This window comes from Malaclemys terrapin, chromosome 2 (assembly GCF_027887155.1).
Source record: "Malaclemys terrapin pileata isolate rMalTer1 chromosome 2, rMalTer1.hap1, whole genome shotgun sequence".
In the NCBI taxonomy this organism is placed as follows: Eukaryota; Metazoa; Chordata; order Testudines; family Emydidae; genus Malaclemys; species Malaclemys terrapin.
The window spans coordinates 235,732,592-235,749,709 of record NC_071506.1 but is presented as its reverse complement, the minus strand read 5'-3'; the positions used below and the strand labels follow the sequence as shown (position 1 = coordinate 235,749,709).

General features: G+C 39.3%; 1 protein-coding gene across 8 annotated transcripts in view; it reads left to right on the top strand.

The window, feature by feature from the left end:
* The window catches only part of PHF14 (PHD finger protein 14), a 271,070-nt gene that overhangs the window by 25,889 nt on the left and 228,063 nt on the right, over positions 1–17,118 (top strand). For all 8 annotated transcript variants that reach the window (XM_054020326.1, XM_054020325.1, XM_054020323.1 and 5 more), the window contains exon 5: positions 13,429–13,588. In XM_054020326.1, coding sequence (XP_053876301.1) covers positions 13,429–13,588 — 160 coding nt within the window. The remainder of the gene's footprint in view (positions 1–13,428; positions 13,589–17,118) is intronic.

The following is a 17,118-nucleotide window of genomic DNA, read 5'->3' as shown; positions in this document are numbered from 1 at the left end:
GGCTGACCAAATTCTAAGGTTAGAATTTCCCCCCACAAAGTCAGAGGGCTGGTTCCTTTGTAATCTTACATGGAAGTGCGGGTAGGGGAAGGGAGAGGAGAGAGATGCCTTGTGGTGTTCTTTGCAAATCACTTTTATAGTCCAATCACCCTTTGAATAAACTCTGTTTGAGGATTAGCCTTCAAACAGGAAAGAAAGCGACGTGGAGTCTGTGGTAAAGGTGCCACCATGCTTTCTTCTCCCCTATGTATGCAGATTTGCGTTGTCTCCTGCCATTTCACCCTTTTGCTGTCTCAAGAGCCCTGTTTATTACTTGTATGTAGGGCCCTACCAAATGCACAGCATGAAAACCACGGACTGTGAGAGTAGACCTCCCCTCGTGAAATCTAGCTATTGGAGGGGAGGTGCAGAGCTGGGGGTGCCCCAGCTGGGAGTTCCTACTATTCACTGGGTTCCAGTTGCTAGTCTGTTGAGCTGGGGAGGGACAGGACTTCCTCTTCCCTGCATTGCTGTTCTGTGGGGGAGAAAGAGGGAGGGAGATCAGACTCATCTCTGGGTACCTCCCCTGGCTGCAGGAAGCTCTGTGGTGGCTGCCTTCAGAGTCCAGGTCTGAAGGCAGCGCAGAAGTGAGGGTGACAGCTTTGTGACCTCCTCTCTTCCCCCCCCCCCCCGCCAATGGTTACAACACTGTAAAATTTCAGACCTAAACATCTGAAAACCTGAAATTTACCAATTTAAAAGCCCTCTGGCCGTAAAATTGATCAAAATGGATCTGAATTTAGTAGGGCTCTACTTGTATGTAGATTGAGGTAGTTGTACATTTCTTTGTTGAGGATAGACCTGTTTGACAACTTTTGCCTAGTCAGGGTTGTGTGGGTTTGAACATGTGCTAACATCATCATGGGGGGGGAATTCATAACTTTACACACAATGTTGCTGCATACACTTCAGCATGATATCATTGAACAGCTAGTTATTAGTTTTCAAATGATAGCTCACAAGGTATATTTTGTACAGAGATTATTACAGTAGCGTGTAGGGGTGCTCTTGGTCACAAACCTAGAAACCCCAAACTGAGTCCAGTTCAATTCCCATGTATGTTAAACTTTGAGAAGAGCCTTCTGTTTTTCTGTGGCAAGGGGGACCCTAAGGCTGTTGACTAAGTTCTGAAATACCTGAAGCATGTATTTGCAGTTACCTATCCCTAATCTTCTTGCAAATAAGAAGATACTGAGATTGTCCCCAAGACTGGCCTGTCCAGTGCGGGGAAGTATTGCCCACTCCAACATGGAGCTGCATCTTTTGAAATTGGCACATGACACCAAGTATCCCGTGGGCACAGCTTTATCAAAATAATAATGGCCTTCAAACTGAAATTCAAACAAGTTAAAGCACCTGGGATGCCCTGGAAGCAATCTGAATGCAGACCTCATGTTGCATTTTGCCAACATCACCCTAGGACTACACTCCTTAAGCATGGCTACCCGCAGCATCAAATAAGGACTGTCTCACTGAGTACAGCTGGAGGGCAATATAATCATTTTACTGTTGAGCCCCAGGGATTGAACAGGTGATGGCAAGTCTATGTTCCCCCCCCCTTGCCGCCATTGCTACCACATTTAGAAGAGATGTGAAATTTTGGTATTGGAATATATGAGAAGGGACCTGCCACCTCCAAGGTGCGCTCTGCCTTTTCTTTATCTTCGAAGCCTTTAGTGGACTTTTTTGTCCACAAGTGGCACCTCATGCCTTCATATGGGATTTGAAAACCAGCTGAAAATCCATTCCATAAATAAGCTTTTTTGCTAGAGTAGTTCAATAACAAATTTCGTAACTCTGTAGGTTAATTGGAGAAGGAGCCTTTTTCATGGTTGCCTTTCCATGTAGCATCTCCTGAAGAACTGGGACCTTGCAGACACCCCCCACCCCTTTTCTACAGCCCTGCAGGAACTACCCTTGACTTACCTACCAGGAGAGTGTGCTATGCTGACTCCAGCACATCTCACAGCAATGGTTGTGAAAACATTTCCTATCATTAATCCAAAGTACCCATTGGCTTTTATATCCGTGTTTTTAAAAAGAAGATTTTGGCACTGGCAGTCTGCTTTTTGTGAATGGCATCTGGGCGGGGTGCTAAGGGTCATACATACAACCAAAGTTCTGTTTTACCCCATGGTAAATCTGGTTTCCCTGCTGCCTTCTTTCTTAATTCCGTGTCATACCTGAACCATGCTACCTCACCATAGTAGCATAAGCCCTCCTACTAAGTCCTTGTACTGGAAGAAGGAAATACACCTCTCGGGGCTCCTAACACTAATTATACTCACATAAATGTGTAAGGATACAGACCAGTTCAAGAGTTTGAGTCACCTTAACGCTGCAGGGTTTGTCCTCAAAATTTTTTATGCTATTTACTCCCTCCTCCGTCTGCTCTTCCCTGAACAGCAAGGTAAATACATCCACACATTCCCCTTTCCAACCTTTTCCTTAACCCCTTTAGACAGATGATTCCCAAGTGGGCAGTTGGATCCCACATAAGCTCTAGTGGCATTAACTGCTGTGTTTCCTGCCTGTTTTGTTAGGAATGTTGCCACCTGGTGAAGGGGGAGGAGGGGCTCCCTAATTGCTCCATTTTCCTTTGTGGTGCATGACTTTCACCCCTAACCTGTGAGTGTCGCCATTCCTCTGAGAGGGGACTATTTTGCCAATCTCTGGGCCACCAATGCCCGTTATCTTACTAGGTCACCACATGTTCCTTTGGGGAGGGGGGAAGTCCAAGGGATAAGCACTCTGAGCCACCACCCTTTTCCCCCGAGCACCGAAGTTTGCGATCCCCTCTATTAGTATGTGCGGGCTACGGGAGAATACACCGTCGCATCCTGAGGATACCTGCTGGACTCTTGGCAGGTTATGGGAATGAGGCCCCGGGCTGCTCACCCACTTCTCATCATCCTCAATAAGTCTTGGACCTTTACTTTCCGCAAACTCAGAGCCTGAATTCATTATTTGGGCCTCCTGTATGAGGGTTCAGGATCCCATCCAGGAGGAGTGCAATCCTGTGACTCAGCACCATCTACACAGTGAACTGTCCCTGGTGAGGTCCCGGCTCTTACCCAGCTGCAATCCTCCGTTTGTGACTTTCCTTCTGCAGTTGTTGCAGGCCATGGATTCTCATTTGAGCTCTTTTCCTGGGAAGACTGAGCACATTTTCACTCTGGGGATTGTGCTTCCAAGCCCACTGTTCCCTGGCAAGGCTGCCCAAATAACACTTACCCACCTCTGAAGCCACAACTCTCAGCCTCTGTTAGGGCAGGATTGGGTCCTTGCCTGCAGGAGGGAACCGCTGCTGCCTATGCCCCGACGCTTACTGCCTCGCCTTGGTGGGAAGGAATGGGGTGGAAGGGACTGGGTGCTCTACCTGGCTCCCTCAGGGCGGCTCCTGGAGCAGGCGCCTGCTGGCCCTACCTGTGGCCAAGATCCTGGGAGCCCTCCTCTTCCCCAACCAGAGCTGGACATGGGGTGGGAGGGAATGCAGCCAGAGAGAAGGAGCAGTGCACTCCCGCAGCAGCCACAGTACTCCAGTGGCATCTCCTTATGGGGGAGTGTAGAGAGCAGGGGAGAAGGTAACAGACCCAGCTCCGACAGGGCTGCTTGGGAACACTTGCCTGCCCTCCCCCCAGCTGCTGTAGTGGCACCCTGTGATCCCCTCCCCTCTCCCTGGACAGTAGTGGGAGAGGTGTGGGCTGATCCAAAAGACCTTGCCCTGGAAGGGCCACTAAACCCTTCCCAGCCACTGTAGAGGTGCCATGTGAGCCTCAGCCAATCTCCCCCATCCCTGCAGGTAGGGACCAGGAAGAGTGATTTTTTTTCCCTAGAGCTGGGCAGCCTAGGAACACAGAACAAAGGCCATTCCCAGCCATCGAAGCAGTACCACGTCACCACGTGCCCCCTCCTCCCTCGGAGCAGTATGGAGAGGTGTGGCAACAAACATGGCTCCAAGGAGGGTCACTCCCAGCCTCTGTAGCAGCGCCATGTGGCTATTGGACTCCTCCCCCCACAAGTGGGTGGTGGGATAGGGCGAGGCCCCAGTTGCAGGCCTGAGTGGGGCTATACCGCTTCAGATCCCAGCTTCCCCATGTAACTCTCAGCCAACCCCCTTCGAGCAGGGAGGGGATGGAAAGCATGGACTTCCTCCCTAAGGAGGCTCCTGCCCTGATAACAGGCAGAGCCCCTATGCTGGGATGGGGGCAGAGGTATAACTGCCTGCAGTGAGACAGGACTGACTCCCTCCCATTGGGACAGATCCACTGCTCATGGGGAAAAGGGCCCCAGAATCAGAGGATGGCTGGTAAGGAATATTGAGGACTGCTGTTGCTGGTGGAACCTAGTTAGTTAACCCTTTCTCTGCTGTAAGAGATCTGAAAGATGGTCCCCATGGCTCTTGAACTGGGCTAATCCTGAGAGCTCGGAATGCTGGCCAGTTAGCACCCCCTCCCCTAGAGGGTTGCTAATTTTGGTTGGATGTATTCCTGGACGTTTCATCATATGACACAGTCTTTAATTCCTGGAGAGTTGGCAACCCTATAGCTGGACAATGGGTGCAAGAGACTCCCGAGGGAAGCGCTACCTATTGTCGCTTGGTGAGTGTCTCCCTTCCTTGTTACTGGGACTGGCCCCCTTTCAACATTGGTCCCGTCAAGTTCCCCCACCCATTGATGTGGGTAGATGGCATTTCTGCGTCTTCATAGTAAACAGTGTCCTAGATATAGAGTCATAATAATATCCGCAGAACAGATATTCTGTATTGTATAGTTCCATCCCTGCTGTGTAGCTTTATTTGCCTGAGTGTACACAGAAGTCTCTGGCTGAAATGTATTTCTGAGAGTTGACTTCCCTTCATTTTCCTCTGTTGTGGACAAGATTCTTTCAGTGTATTTATCAGCAGTGATTAATGATAACCTAGTGCATTCTCTCTCAGTAACAGCTGCCCTCTTACCGATTATATCAATATTCTGCAGAGCTTTTGCAAGATGTAGTTAACAAAAAGGTTGAACGCCTCCTTGTGGCTAATATATTTATTTTAAAATTACCAAGGCTGTCACTGAGTTCAGCTTATGTTAAGAAAATATGTCTGGCTCAGGAAACATGAACAAATGTGTGATGTAATTACTTGGCAGAGGGAGTTAAATTTACATTGTTACATAAATGAAGTTTGGCCAGCACATGATGAAGAAAATAATTATTAGAAATGCATTCGTAATGCTAGAAAGAGTTAGCATAAGTACCCCAGGCACATGACTTTATTACCAAATTTAATTAGGCAACATCTCTCAGTCAAAACAAGATGATATCGAGGAGGTTAAAATGTTAATTTATTAGTAGATTGATAAGCAAATTTGTTAGTAAAGGAAATCTGATAACTAGATGCCACTGCTGAAAAAGCATTAAATGTTTGAAAGAAACTGATTGTCATCAATCCATATGGTAAAATATGCCACCCCTGAATACCGTTGAGTAATTTTGAATAATCAAATTTGAGGAAATCACAGTCTGCTCAGGGGTATTCTACAGGCAGAAGAGGTTACATTCATCAACTCTAGTAAACAATTTATACTGGGCTGTACTGCATTCTGTATATTAAAGTTATTGCCCAGACATAACCTCCAATGTCATTTACTGGATTAATATATTAAAACTACTTTTTTTTTAAAGCATTTTATTTGTTGATTTTTTTTGAATTTTTATTTAAAGCTGGTATCACACTAAATAAAAAAGTAGTATAATTTAATGTACGGTATCAGTAATGTTTTTAGCTATGGTAGCGGATATATTAACACACCTAGTATACTTGTCTCATATTTTTTAATCTTACTGATGAGTGTTGCATGGGAATGGAAGACTAATATTTTTTTAAAATTTCTGTTATGTTGTTGCTTAATTTCCTGAAGTTAGTTTTAGTTTACTATGGAAAATTCTAATTCTGTCACTAGAGGAGTTAAAGCATTGTTACTATTTTATGCTAGTCAATGGATAATGAACCAAACCAACAAATTGTATTGCCATATAATTGCAGAATTCAGTAGTTTAACTGCTCTGCAAACAAAAATATTAACTGATCCATCTTACTTGAAAAGTAGCCGAATTTAATTTTTAATAAGTCCTCTGCTGTTTATTGCATTATTATAATACAAAATATAGTTGCCTGCTGAGCAATAGGTGAATTTTCAGAGGTTGAGACGTCATATAGAAATATCATATTGCCTTGAATATTTCTTGCCGGAACAAAATGTAATTGCTAGTGGCAATAACAACACTTTTGTTTTTGCACAAAAATTAAGTAGCAATTTCCTGAACTGCTTTTTGCTAATTTAAAATATATTATTTTAAAGTAGAGCTACATAAAATTTTGACTTTTAGAATCGAAGTTAACAAACCTTGCAATACCAACAGAATTTACATATAGACTTGCATAAATTTTAGATTGGAAGTATATGAACACATCCATTATTGGTTGCACTTTTTCTTTTCTATATAAACTGAAATTGTTTAAGATTTTTTTTTTTTTTAAATGTTGAACTCAATCAACTTTGCCACCACCCTACACTTTTAAAGCAAGAGATAGGTATGTTATGATTTGCTGTTCAGGCCTGCGGTAGCTTCACTTGGGACATCCCGTGGTAGAGCTACACTAGCCTGTTTAATCCCCAGGCTGACAAACACTTAAGCATATGAGTAACGTTTTACTCTTCTGTATAATCCTGTTGAATTGAATGGGGTTATTCGTGTAATTAAAGTTACTTACATATTTAAATGTATGAAGGTTTGGGGTCTTAGGACTTAATTTGAGAGGTGCTTATCATGTCAGCAACTCCCCTTGACCTATACAAGAATTGTGGGTGCTCAAGACCACTTTTGGGCCTATTACTTTACTTTTTTCCTCTGAAAACAGAACATAGAATTTGGGCAAGAAGCACATATGTAATCTAAGTTGTTAAATAATTGGTGTGTTCAAGACCATAAGCTGTGATTGATATTTTAACTTTGTATTAGTGAGTGTTTTAGGAATTATTTTTATTAATAAATATAAGCTGCAAAAGGAAGGGTGCAATTTGTATTTGAACCCATTAATTAACTGTAACATTGGTAAAGACTTAGGGTGATTCATGTCTTTTACTCAAAATGAGCACAGTTGTCTCCAGACAATTTGCTATACAGATGAACTGCATTAATACCTGTTTTTGGAGGATCTGATTTTAATAGTTTGTACAAGATTTTTGTTACTTGAAGTTACCATAGTAACATATTTTGATTTGTTAAATGTTTTTATGTGGTGGTTAGTCCATAGATTTCACATATGAATATCATTTTATCTTGTTTATTATATTATAGCTGGTCTTATTGGTTGGATAATTTTTGAGAGGTTAAATACCATGCTTTGGGGAATTTGCTGATTAGTTCAGAAATGAAAGATGATTTTTGTGTCTATGTATAGCATTTCATAATTGGCCAGTAAAGTTAATGGGATTTTTCATCTTCGTCTGAAGCATCAGAATTAGGAAAGGGGACTCTGGGGTGGTAAAACACAAATTCATGTTTTTATGATGATGTGAAAAAAAACAAAGTTTATATTTTTACTTTACTAGCAATGGGACTTATTAATCAAAGTATGACTTATTTTTCAGTTATACTTATCTAATAAAAGAATATTAGAATTAGAGTATTAACTAAAATTATATTAAGCTTGTAGATATGTAATAAAACGAATTTAAGTGAATAACATTACGTTCTTTAAGCAGTAAATGTCACCATTCATCCTAGAGGGATCCCATAGTTCTTACGAAAAATATTTTGGAATAATTTTATTATGATCACCTTTTATTTCTGCATCTGTGGAATAAATTATACTGATTTGCATTTGTGGACTTGTCATTTGTTATGTCCACTTTCCTAACTTCAAAGGTACCTGTGACGTTCTTAGTCTGCCAGCAGAATTCATGCAGGGGAAAAAAGGACTCATGATAGAAATACTCCCCCTATTTATTGTGTTTAGTAGTTTGGCTCACAAGTTAGGGAACATGTGATATGTGCCATTCACATCTTTGGTTTACAGTAATGATACTTGATTGTTACCCACAACTTGAAATTTGATCTTTTTTTATAAACAAAACTCAAAAATAGTTTTGGGTACCATACTGCCTCCTGACTCTCTGTATCGTTTTTTGTGGTTTTACAATCACATTTTTCTATTTTTTTTGTTAAATGCTTTTGTTTCTAAGTACTGACAGTGCATGGGAAACACCAACTGATGTCATATTCACAAAGTAAACAAACAAAGTAAACTGAAAACAATATTTTTTCCACTAACCTTCAGCTGAAATCCTGTAACACTAGTAGATAATTTTTAAGTTGATGGTGTCCCTTTTTAAAATGTAAATTTTGAGTTGAATATATCCTTGTAAAAACATAGCTTTTTCTGAAATGTTAGCTAAATTCACAAGGAAAATGTTTACTTTTTTATTGGTAAAACCAGAAAGGAGAATGGAAATGTGTATTTTAGTTTTCTGTTTCTATAGATATCATGATTTTGTTTGTTATACTAATGTAAAGTCATTGACAGGATTCATGGTACCTTTCTTTGTTTTACAGCTGTAAACTCCCTCCTCTTCCCCTTTTCCCCCTGACCAAATTGTCTTCAAATATTCTGGGATTTCATCTGTTTTTGTAGATAAGAGTTTATTCTTGCAAACAATTCAGGCACTCTCATAAGCTGTTCCATTGCTCTCAGACCTACATAAATGGCTAGGTTGTATAAGAAAAGACAGTAATCTCTGCAAAACATTCTCAGTTATGTTTTGCCTAGAAATAAATTAAACAAGTTTCATGAGAAATATATACAAGAAAATCTCCTTGATCCGGTTGAAAAAGTTCAGGGAGATATGGAAATGCAGCTGTTAACAGTTTCAAACAAGGCCTCTTATTGCAAACAAATGTTCCTAAGTGCTTGGTGGAAGTTGCTTGTACCTAAATTTCTATTTCACTGAAATTTTCTACCAATTTATATAGGTCAGTGTAATAACAAGCATACCATCTCAACCTGCCCAGGCCCTAATGTGTGACAAAACTGAAAATAAATGAGACAAAAATAATTCATGCGGGAAAATTTAAAACAAGGGTAGTTAATCCTTTAGTGTAACTAAATTTTGAAACTTGTTTCATGATTCTTTAATTTCTGATGTAAGTAATTTTCAGTAATAAAAGCAAAAGGACTCCAATTTAGGTGCCTTTGAGCAGTGAATGATGAGGGATGTTTGAGGACAAGTACAAATTGATGCAGAGAAGACTAACAGATCTGTTCAGCTGTGTTTTGTTTATCTAGGTATTCCTAGTATGTCCATCTGTACAGTATCTGAGCTATAACACACCACATTGACCTCTGCACTGTTAATGAAACGTCTGTTTTAACTAAAACTTTAACCCACTCATCTCTGAACATTAGTTTGCTTTATTACAATGCCAAGAGCTACCATATGCAAGGTGAAATGTAATATAAAATGGTAAAACTATACTAATGTAAACACTACATCAATTTGTTGGACATGTTTCTAATTTGACTGTATAAAGTATGCTTGTTAATATGAACCGTGATTTATGCTTGAGAACTTAGATAAATACAAGTCAAATTTAAAAGAAAAAATTAAATGCAAGTTAATGTTCTCTAACTTGACAAATTCCAGTAAAGACAGAAGGTCTTTAAAATTCCACTGCTTAAAAGTTGGAGTATCTTAAGCAGCTTCATAATTGAGAAAAATAGTGTTCAGAAAGGAAATAGTGGCTCACTACTAATGCAGTTCTAACATTCTCTTTTAACCTAAAATGTCAGAAGAGCTCATGCAAATTCCCCAGTTTCTGTAATGTAACTGAATAAACAGCATTTAAGGGAGTGCCCTTTGGGCAACAAAGAAAAGTTTGTGGAAATTATATTTAATTTTTGGCCATAGAATGCATCGTGATGGTTAGAGCAGCTTTGTAACTGAGGCTTTAATTGTTCTGGCAGGAGACACTCTCACAAATGTGAGAATACTGTGACATGTTTTGAGACCAACTAAAATCCAGCTATGACTAATTTTTATTAAACTGGGTTTTAAAAAAATATATATTTTAAGGAGAACTTTGGTATAATTGTCATAAGCATTTTACATATGTTTTCATTAAAAACTGGTGACCCCTCCTTACCTTTCTTATAATTTTGATTCCAAATGGTGTAAAATACTTGAGCAGATTTCTTCTGTACAGTTGACTTATTGTCTTGATGAGGGAGAGGGCAGTGGGGTGCAGGAGAAGGAAAGGGCAACGTAGGCTCACGTGATGATTAGGGAGAATGGTAGACGTGGTTATGTGATGTGGTAAGTAGAAGGTGGAGAAAGCTCTGTTTACGAAAAAGAAGAGATGGGTTGGAAGAGGTTAAGTAGATCATTCTAAGTGATTTATGAGTGATGGGAGTGGAAGGGGAATCAGGAGCTATGAGGAGTTTAAAACTGTATGAAGAGGGTGGATTTGAATATATTTGTATGTTTTATGCTTTGATTTTTTCCCACTGTTGATCTGTAGCCTTTTAATTTGTGCTGTTTTGGGGATGTCAGAATGGAAGGAGATAGTCCCTTAACCCTGCTGTTTTAGGCAAGAATAGAGAATGAGTGTAGACAAGGAAGCCTACACTATCCTTATAGGTCTGATGTGGCAGTGGGGGTGTTTCTGCTACATTTCCTGAGCCCTGCAAATCCTACCTGGGAGCCTAACTTTACATGATACATATATGAGATTTTTGGGATAAAGAAGATTGTGTAACATTTCAAAAACATTCCATGTTTGTGTAACATTCCAAAAAAGTAACTGTAGGCAAGTTAGATTTCTTTCAAGTACACGTACACAACTTGTAAATATTCTGTGCTATTATAATATGATACATATTACCTGTCAAAATTCAGGGCAACTGCTTCTGTTTTTCCCCACATGGTGCAGCTAGGGCTCTTACTTTTAGGCCTCCACCTCCCTTGCAGTCATCTCTCTTGAGGGGAGATTTATATTTCTTTCCCTACTGACCAGGGTTTTTTGCAGACTGAAAAGTTCCTTGCCTACGCTGTTGTTCTCAGCAAGCCAGGTAGCCTAAATGGCCAGCGTCTGTGGTTTGCTTTCTCTTCAGAGGCTGCAAACTGCGTAATTGCCCATTGCTATACGTTACCACACAGGTCTTTCTAAACAAGCACATTTATTCTTAAGGTAAAAGCAATTATAGAGAAAACAAATAAACAATAAACCTACACGCATGCTTAAAAAAAAACTTACCAGAAGTCACTCCCCTCCCCCCGACTCCAGCAGGAGCTCTGGCAGGAGTCAGTCCTTTAGACCCTTCCCTTAGGATTGGGACTCCCCCTTGGATAAAAGGTTTTGTCAGTTTGCTGGATCATAAAGAAGGCCCTGAGTCCGTTTAAATTCAGGCTGTTTATCCAAAAGTCCTTTTTTTGTATGTTAGTCTCTGGAGAATCCAATTTGCCACCACTATGTGCAAACCTCTCCCGGTGCTGGTACCTCACTGGCGGTGTTTACATCCTGAGTGAATTTGCCTAATAATCCCTCACTGTTCTTAATTCTTTGAGGGCAGTATTCACTCTCCCCTAGGCAATTACATATAATCACTGGCCCACAATGATGCATAAACTTAATACAGTATGATTTCTCATATATATATTGCATAAAATTGCCAGATCTGTTGCACTGTATGTTTGTTTTTAAAACTTTGATTTATTTATACAGCACATTGCTGTTACCAGTGACCATTTATATGGCTGTAATGTTGTTGCGAACTTCTGTTTGATGGATAAAATAAACTGTTTTGCAGCTCTCAAATTTTGCTGGCTATTTTTGATAAAGTGTTAATAAAGAGCATAATCTATTTTAAAATTTTAAATTGGAAAGGTAAAGTAAAAACCAATGTTCTGAGTATCTGTTCTCTGTGTATTTATCAAATAAGATGTTTGCTATTTTCAGTGTGCAGTTACAAATTCTGCATCCAATTTTCAGTTTTGTAGTATCTCGTGGGAAATTCTATTAGAAAAGTCCTAGAATACCACTGCCTCTCATAACTTATCCATTCAGATCTCTTTTCATGTTACCCCACCTTCTCCCCCACTTTTTCTCCCCTTCCTCTGCCAGTTATGCCAACCTTGACATGTCATTTGTCCACTTCTACAGTAGTGTCTGCATTTCCATCCATACTGCTCTCTATACTTGAACACTTTTCCTGAGTTGGTTCATAAGGCTATTTTCCTTTCATTCTCAAGTCTCCTAAAGTCCTATCTCTACCATTACACCTAACAGCTGACTATTTTGCAGTGGTGTGGGGTGCATGTGTGTAGAATACTTCAAATTTAAAAAAACCCAACAACATTAAAAGCTTGTTTTAAGGTGTGGGCAGTCACCACTTGGCCATCTTACTTTTTATTCCTCTTTCTCCCCCCGTCCACCCCTGCCCCGGCCTTTGGAATGTTCTTTGGGACAAACGAACATGCCTTCTTTTGTGTCCTGGATGCTAATGGGAGGGGGAACTCCCAATAATGCTAGTAAAAATACCCTTGAACTCCAATTTGAAATGTCTGTATAAGTACTGTTTGTAAATATTTTGACATCTTTATAAACTTACATTAACTTATTTAGAATTTTGTTTTTGCTTTGATGCATTTATTCATGTTCTACATTTTCATTTTAAAGGTGACCTGGAAAGGGGAAAAAATAGCTTATGCCCTTTTTTATTTATGATGTACAAAAAAGAAGGCTTGAAAAGTTAATTGTTTTATTTTTACATTAATAGGTCATTGCCTGTCAGGGAGACTGTAAACTGACTGGAGAACTAATGTAATCATGACATAATGAGTTAAAAAAGTGAGAGGATTTTTAATTGCTGTTTGAAATCCCTTTTTAATGCCAATTTAATTTTTACTGACTAACATTTTGAATAATGGAAGCCTTTATTAAAGATTCAACACTCTTATCCCTTCAGTTAAGATGTTAAAGTTCACCCATAAAATTTTACCAAATTAGGGCAGACCAGACTGGACAGTCTTGGTATTTTTGTGGTAAAAAACATACAAATCATACAGATAAAACATGTTTTTACATATAAACAAACACTTTTCAGGCCTTCTGTATATATTGGAGAAGTAAAAATCAAAAGCCCAATTTTAAAAAAATCCTTTGCAAGTCACCTTCAAGGACTAGATTTTTGTTTTCAGATACTCGCCTTTGTGTAGATGCAAAGTTGTGCTTGCATAAAGTCTGTTTAGGGCTGGGTTGAAAATCTGTCCCTTGAAGTCTGTTTTGAAATAATTGTACCTCCTTTTGTATTCAATTGCTCTTTATTTTCTCTGTCTGTAGGTTGCTATGGTGTTGACGGAGAGAGTGATTCTATTATGAGCTCAGCTTCAGAAAACTCCACTGAACCTTGGTTTTGTGATGCATGCAAATGTGGGGTATCTCCTAGCTGTGAACTATGTCCCAATCAAGATGGAATCTTCAAGGAGACAGATGCTGGCAGGTCAGGTTTCAGAAGCGATTATTCAAACTTGATATTACCACATAGTCTTAAAAGTAAAAGTGAAATATGTAATACATGATCCTGGTCCTATTCCTGTGAGTTTCATTAGGGGACAATAGTATTGGAGGGGACAATATTTTTTTCCCCATTTTGATTTAGAAAAATGCTTGTATTTTCTAGTCCAACATTTAATTTTTGTATACTTTTAATATCCTTTATGCCCTATGTAATAGGAAGCAGATATTGTTTGGTCGATTTGAACATCGAAGTTTATTGCCCTATAAGCTAAAAATAGACTGAGGTGAAGCAGAGGTCAATATATAGTTCAGGAGGCAATACATCTTGATGTTCATTGATATATGCAGTCAGCATACATTGTTCCCATACATTAATCAATACTGAGAAATCTTCCCTTCATGGCCATGAATTTCTTGCTCAGTTTAGGGAAAAAATATTTTAAAGGGTCAAGGAAATTAGAGGAGTAGAAAGTTATTTACTTATTTTATGTATTTCAAGCATTTATACTGCATTCACCACCAAAATATCTGGAACAGAGCTTAGATTAAGGCAAAAACATTACCCATGTGTAGGATGTTAAATACCAGTGGAACTGTCCCCACCCCACTTCAAGACTTCAAAAAGAGATATGAGTAAGACCTCATCAGTAGATTAAATGACAGGAGAAGAGAACCAGCAATTATGGAAAACCCTTAACAAAGGCACGTATAACATAGTTTCATTAATATAGTCAGGCTTGGGTTTAGTTTAATTTCTGGCAGCAATGAATTCTGAAGGTGTGGGCCTATGCTACCAAAAGCTAGCTTCTTCGAACCTCACCCCTGTCATAATTTATCTGAAGTGTTTTGGGCAAACATAGCTTGTGTGATTAGTCAGAGAGGTCTTGATATAGTTAGGCCTTGGCCAGTTAAGGTTTTGTAGATGTTAACCAACACCTTGAATTTTACCCAGAAGTTTTCTAATAACCATTGTGTAGTGTGGAGCACCCTTATAATATATATGCCCCTGCTGGTCGCCTTTATCACATGGCAGAAAGCTCCATTCTTCACTAGCTGGAGTTTGTGTTGCACCTGTGGTTGGACATGGATAGGGTGCATTGAAGCACTCTTCTAGAGGTAACAAAGGCGTGTAGGAATGTAGTGAAGCCTGCACCAGCAATGAAAAAACAGACTTTTGGCTACCCCAAGATGGAAAAACACTTTTTTCTGATCACTGAGAGATGCAGAAGACTATGAGATTGCTGACCACTTTGACAAATGGCAAGCAAATATAATAATTTATGGGATTGCTCATAGACTTCATCATTTTCCTCGGTGTGCTGCTTCCTGTCAGTCAGCATTACCTCAGTCTTGTCTAGACTCTGCTTAAGCCTTTCATGCTGATGATGATCTCTGCCAGATAATGGGATAAATGTCTCAGTCCAGGTGTCTGTATCTCCTATTACCTCTCTGTTTCCCCTAATAGCTTTCCATGTTGATCAAGTGGGGTAACAATATTAAGCTCACGTAGGGCCCTCCAGCTGAGAGCACTTAGACAGGAATAGCACTATCTCATCAGTATTCTCTGGGATCTATGACAAGAAAGAACAGAACCACTCTAAAGTGATTTCTTCTTTCCCTACCAGATCCAAAAAATAAGTCAAGAACTCTGGATGTTGATGGTAATAAATCCTTTAAAAAATCCTGGCAGAATTAGCAATGCTGACTGACCTCTGACCAGCAGGATATCTTTGACCATCAAGGTCACTGCTGTTGCCACACCATATGCACATATGCTTCCACACATCTGAAACTTGTCTGATATTCAAAGAATTGGAGGGTTTTCAGATGCTGGGCCAGCTATCAACACTTCAATGATTAATCTTAGCAGAGGAAGACAGTACAAATAGTTGGCAAGGACATTAATGTCAAGATAGTGTTTTAATCCAGGATGAGCCACTGTGTCTTTTGGACTTGCATGGGTGTAACAGTCCTGAGGAACCTTATTAGTGATTATGATGAATGAGTCAAAGAACCAGGTAAATATGTATTATTATTTCAAGTACTATAAGCACACTAACCTTCAAATCCTAGCAGTATATATGGCTGTGAAATCTTTCACAATTTCAGTGTGCATTCACAGAGAGACGGTTCATTTTGTATATTTTAAAGCTAGTATAATCAGCTATGTACTGTACAACAAAATAGGGTCTTTATTAGTAAATAATGGCATGGGCAAAGTATATCAAAGTGCCTAGTTTTTCCACTTTCAGGTATCTGCTTAAATTCAGGCTGGTTTTAATCACTTTCTCCCTCAATTGCTTTTGAGAGCCAAACATTTTGGTATTACAAAAGTGATAGTTATATTTGCACAAAATATAAGGAAGTAGTAAAAACTGCAAAGTTAAAGACAATAAGTTTGCATTTTGCCTTTGTTGATAATTATTTGCATATGTGTTATGACTCAAAGGAAGACCCTTCATCTGAAAAAAGCTTTAATTACACTGTTCAGTACTTTCCCTATCTGTCGCAGGTATGCTCTCATTCTTCAGTTCAAGTGCTATAAAACGTTGTATGCATGTTTTGTATATAATGTGTTCTAAGAACATAGCTATGTTTTCTCCCTGCCGTCTGCTTAATGTTCTGCTCTCTCTCCCAGCCAAGGACTTTGTTTCATCTTACTTTTAGCTTTCCCGCCCAACTTATTTCTCAGTTTTCTACATATGCTACTACATTAGTGATGTGACCCTGCAGTCATTGGGAAATGAACACATTCAGAATGAGGCCCTTAGAAACAGCATTATGTAACAAAAAGAGTTTTCCACCTTCTATAAATGTAGTGTTATTGAGAATAACATTAATGGATTTAATTCTTGCAGGTAAAATTGTGCTAGTGTTTTAACTTTCTTAGGGTCATATCTCCCCTTTATCTTTGATATCCGGGAGGATTCTGCACACTATGACTTAAGTCTTGGGGAAGAGGGGAAAATGTTACCTACAAAGAAAAGCAGCCTGATACTGGAAACCATAATCTTTAATGTTGTCCACCATGGCATTTTTAAAAATAGACCAATGATTTAGGTCTTGTAGTCAATGGGTTTACTCACATGCATAAAGTTAGGGCACATGTTTAAGTTACTAGCAAGACTGGGGTCTCAAACACCTCCAGAGACCTTAGTTGAAGTGTCTTGATAACAATAAATAATGATAATAAGTTTGTTCTTAATCTAGTCTCCAGTGATTGTGTCTACATTTTAAAACCATTGCACGATTTGGAACAATTCAGTTCCTCACAATTAGCAGTTACAGAATTTTAAAAAAGTAGTAGTAGTAATATTAGTAGAATAAATTGCGCACACACAGCCTATGCTAAAAAGAACATTAAGGTTGCCAAGGTAAGTGCTCAAAAGCCAGGTAATGCCAGCATTAAGGCTGTGTATGCAACCTTAATTCATCCCTCTTGTATGTGTGCATTGACAGTCTTTAATTACATGGTCACATACTTTATAAAAATAATGAACCACAAACAGTGCT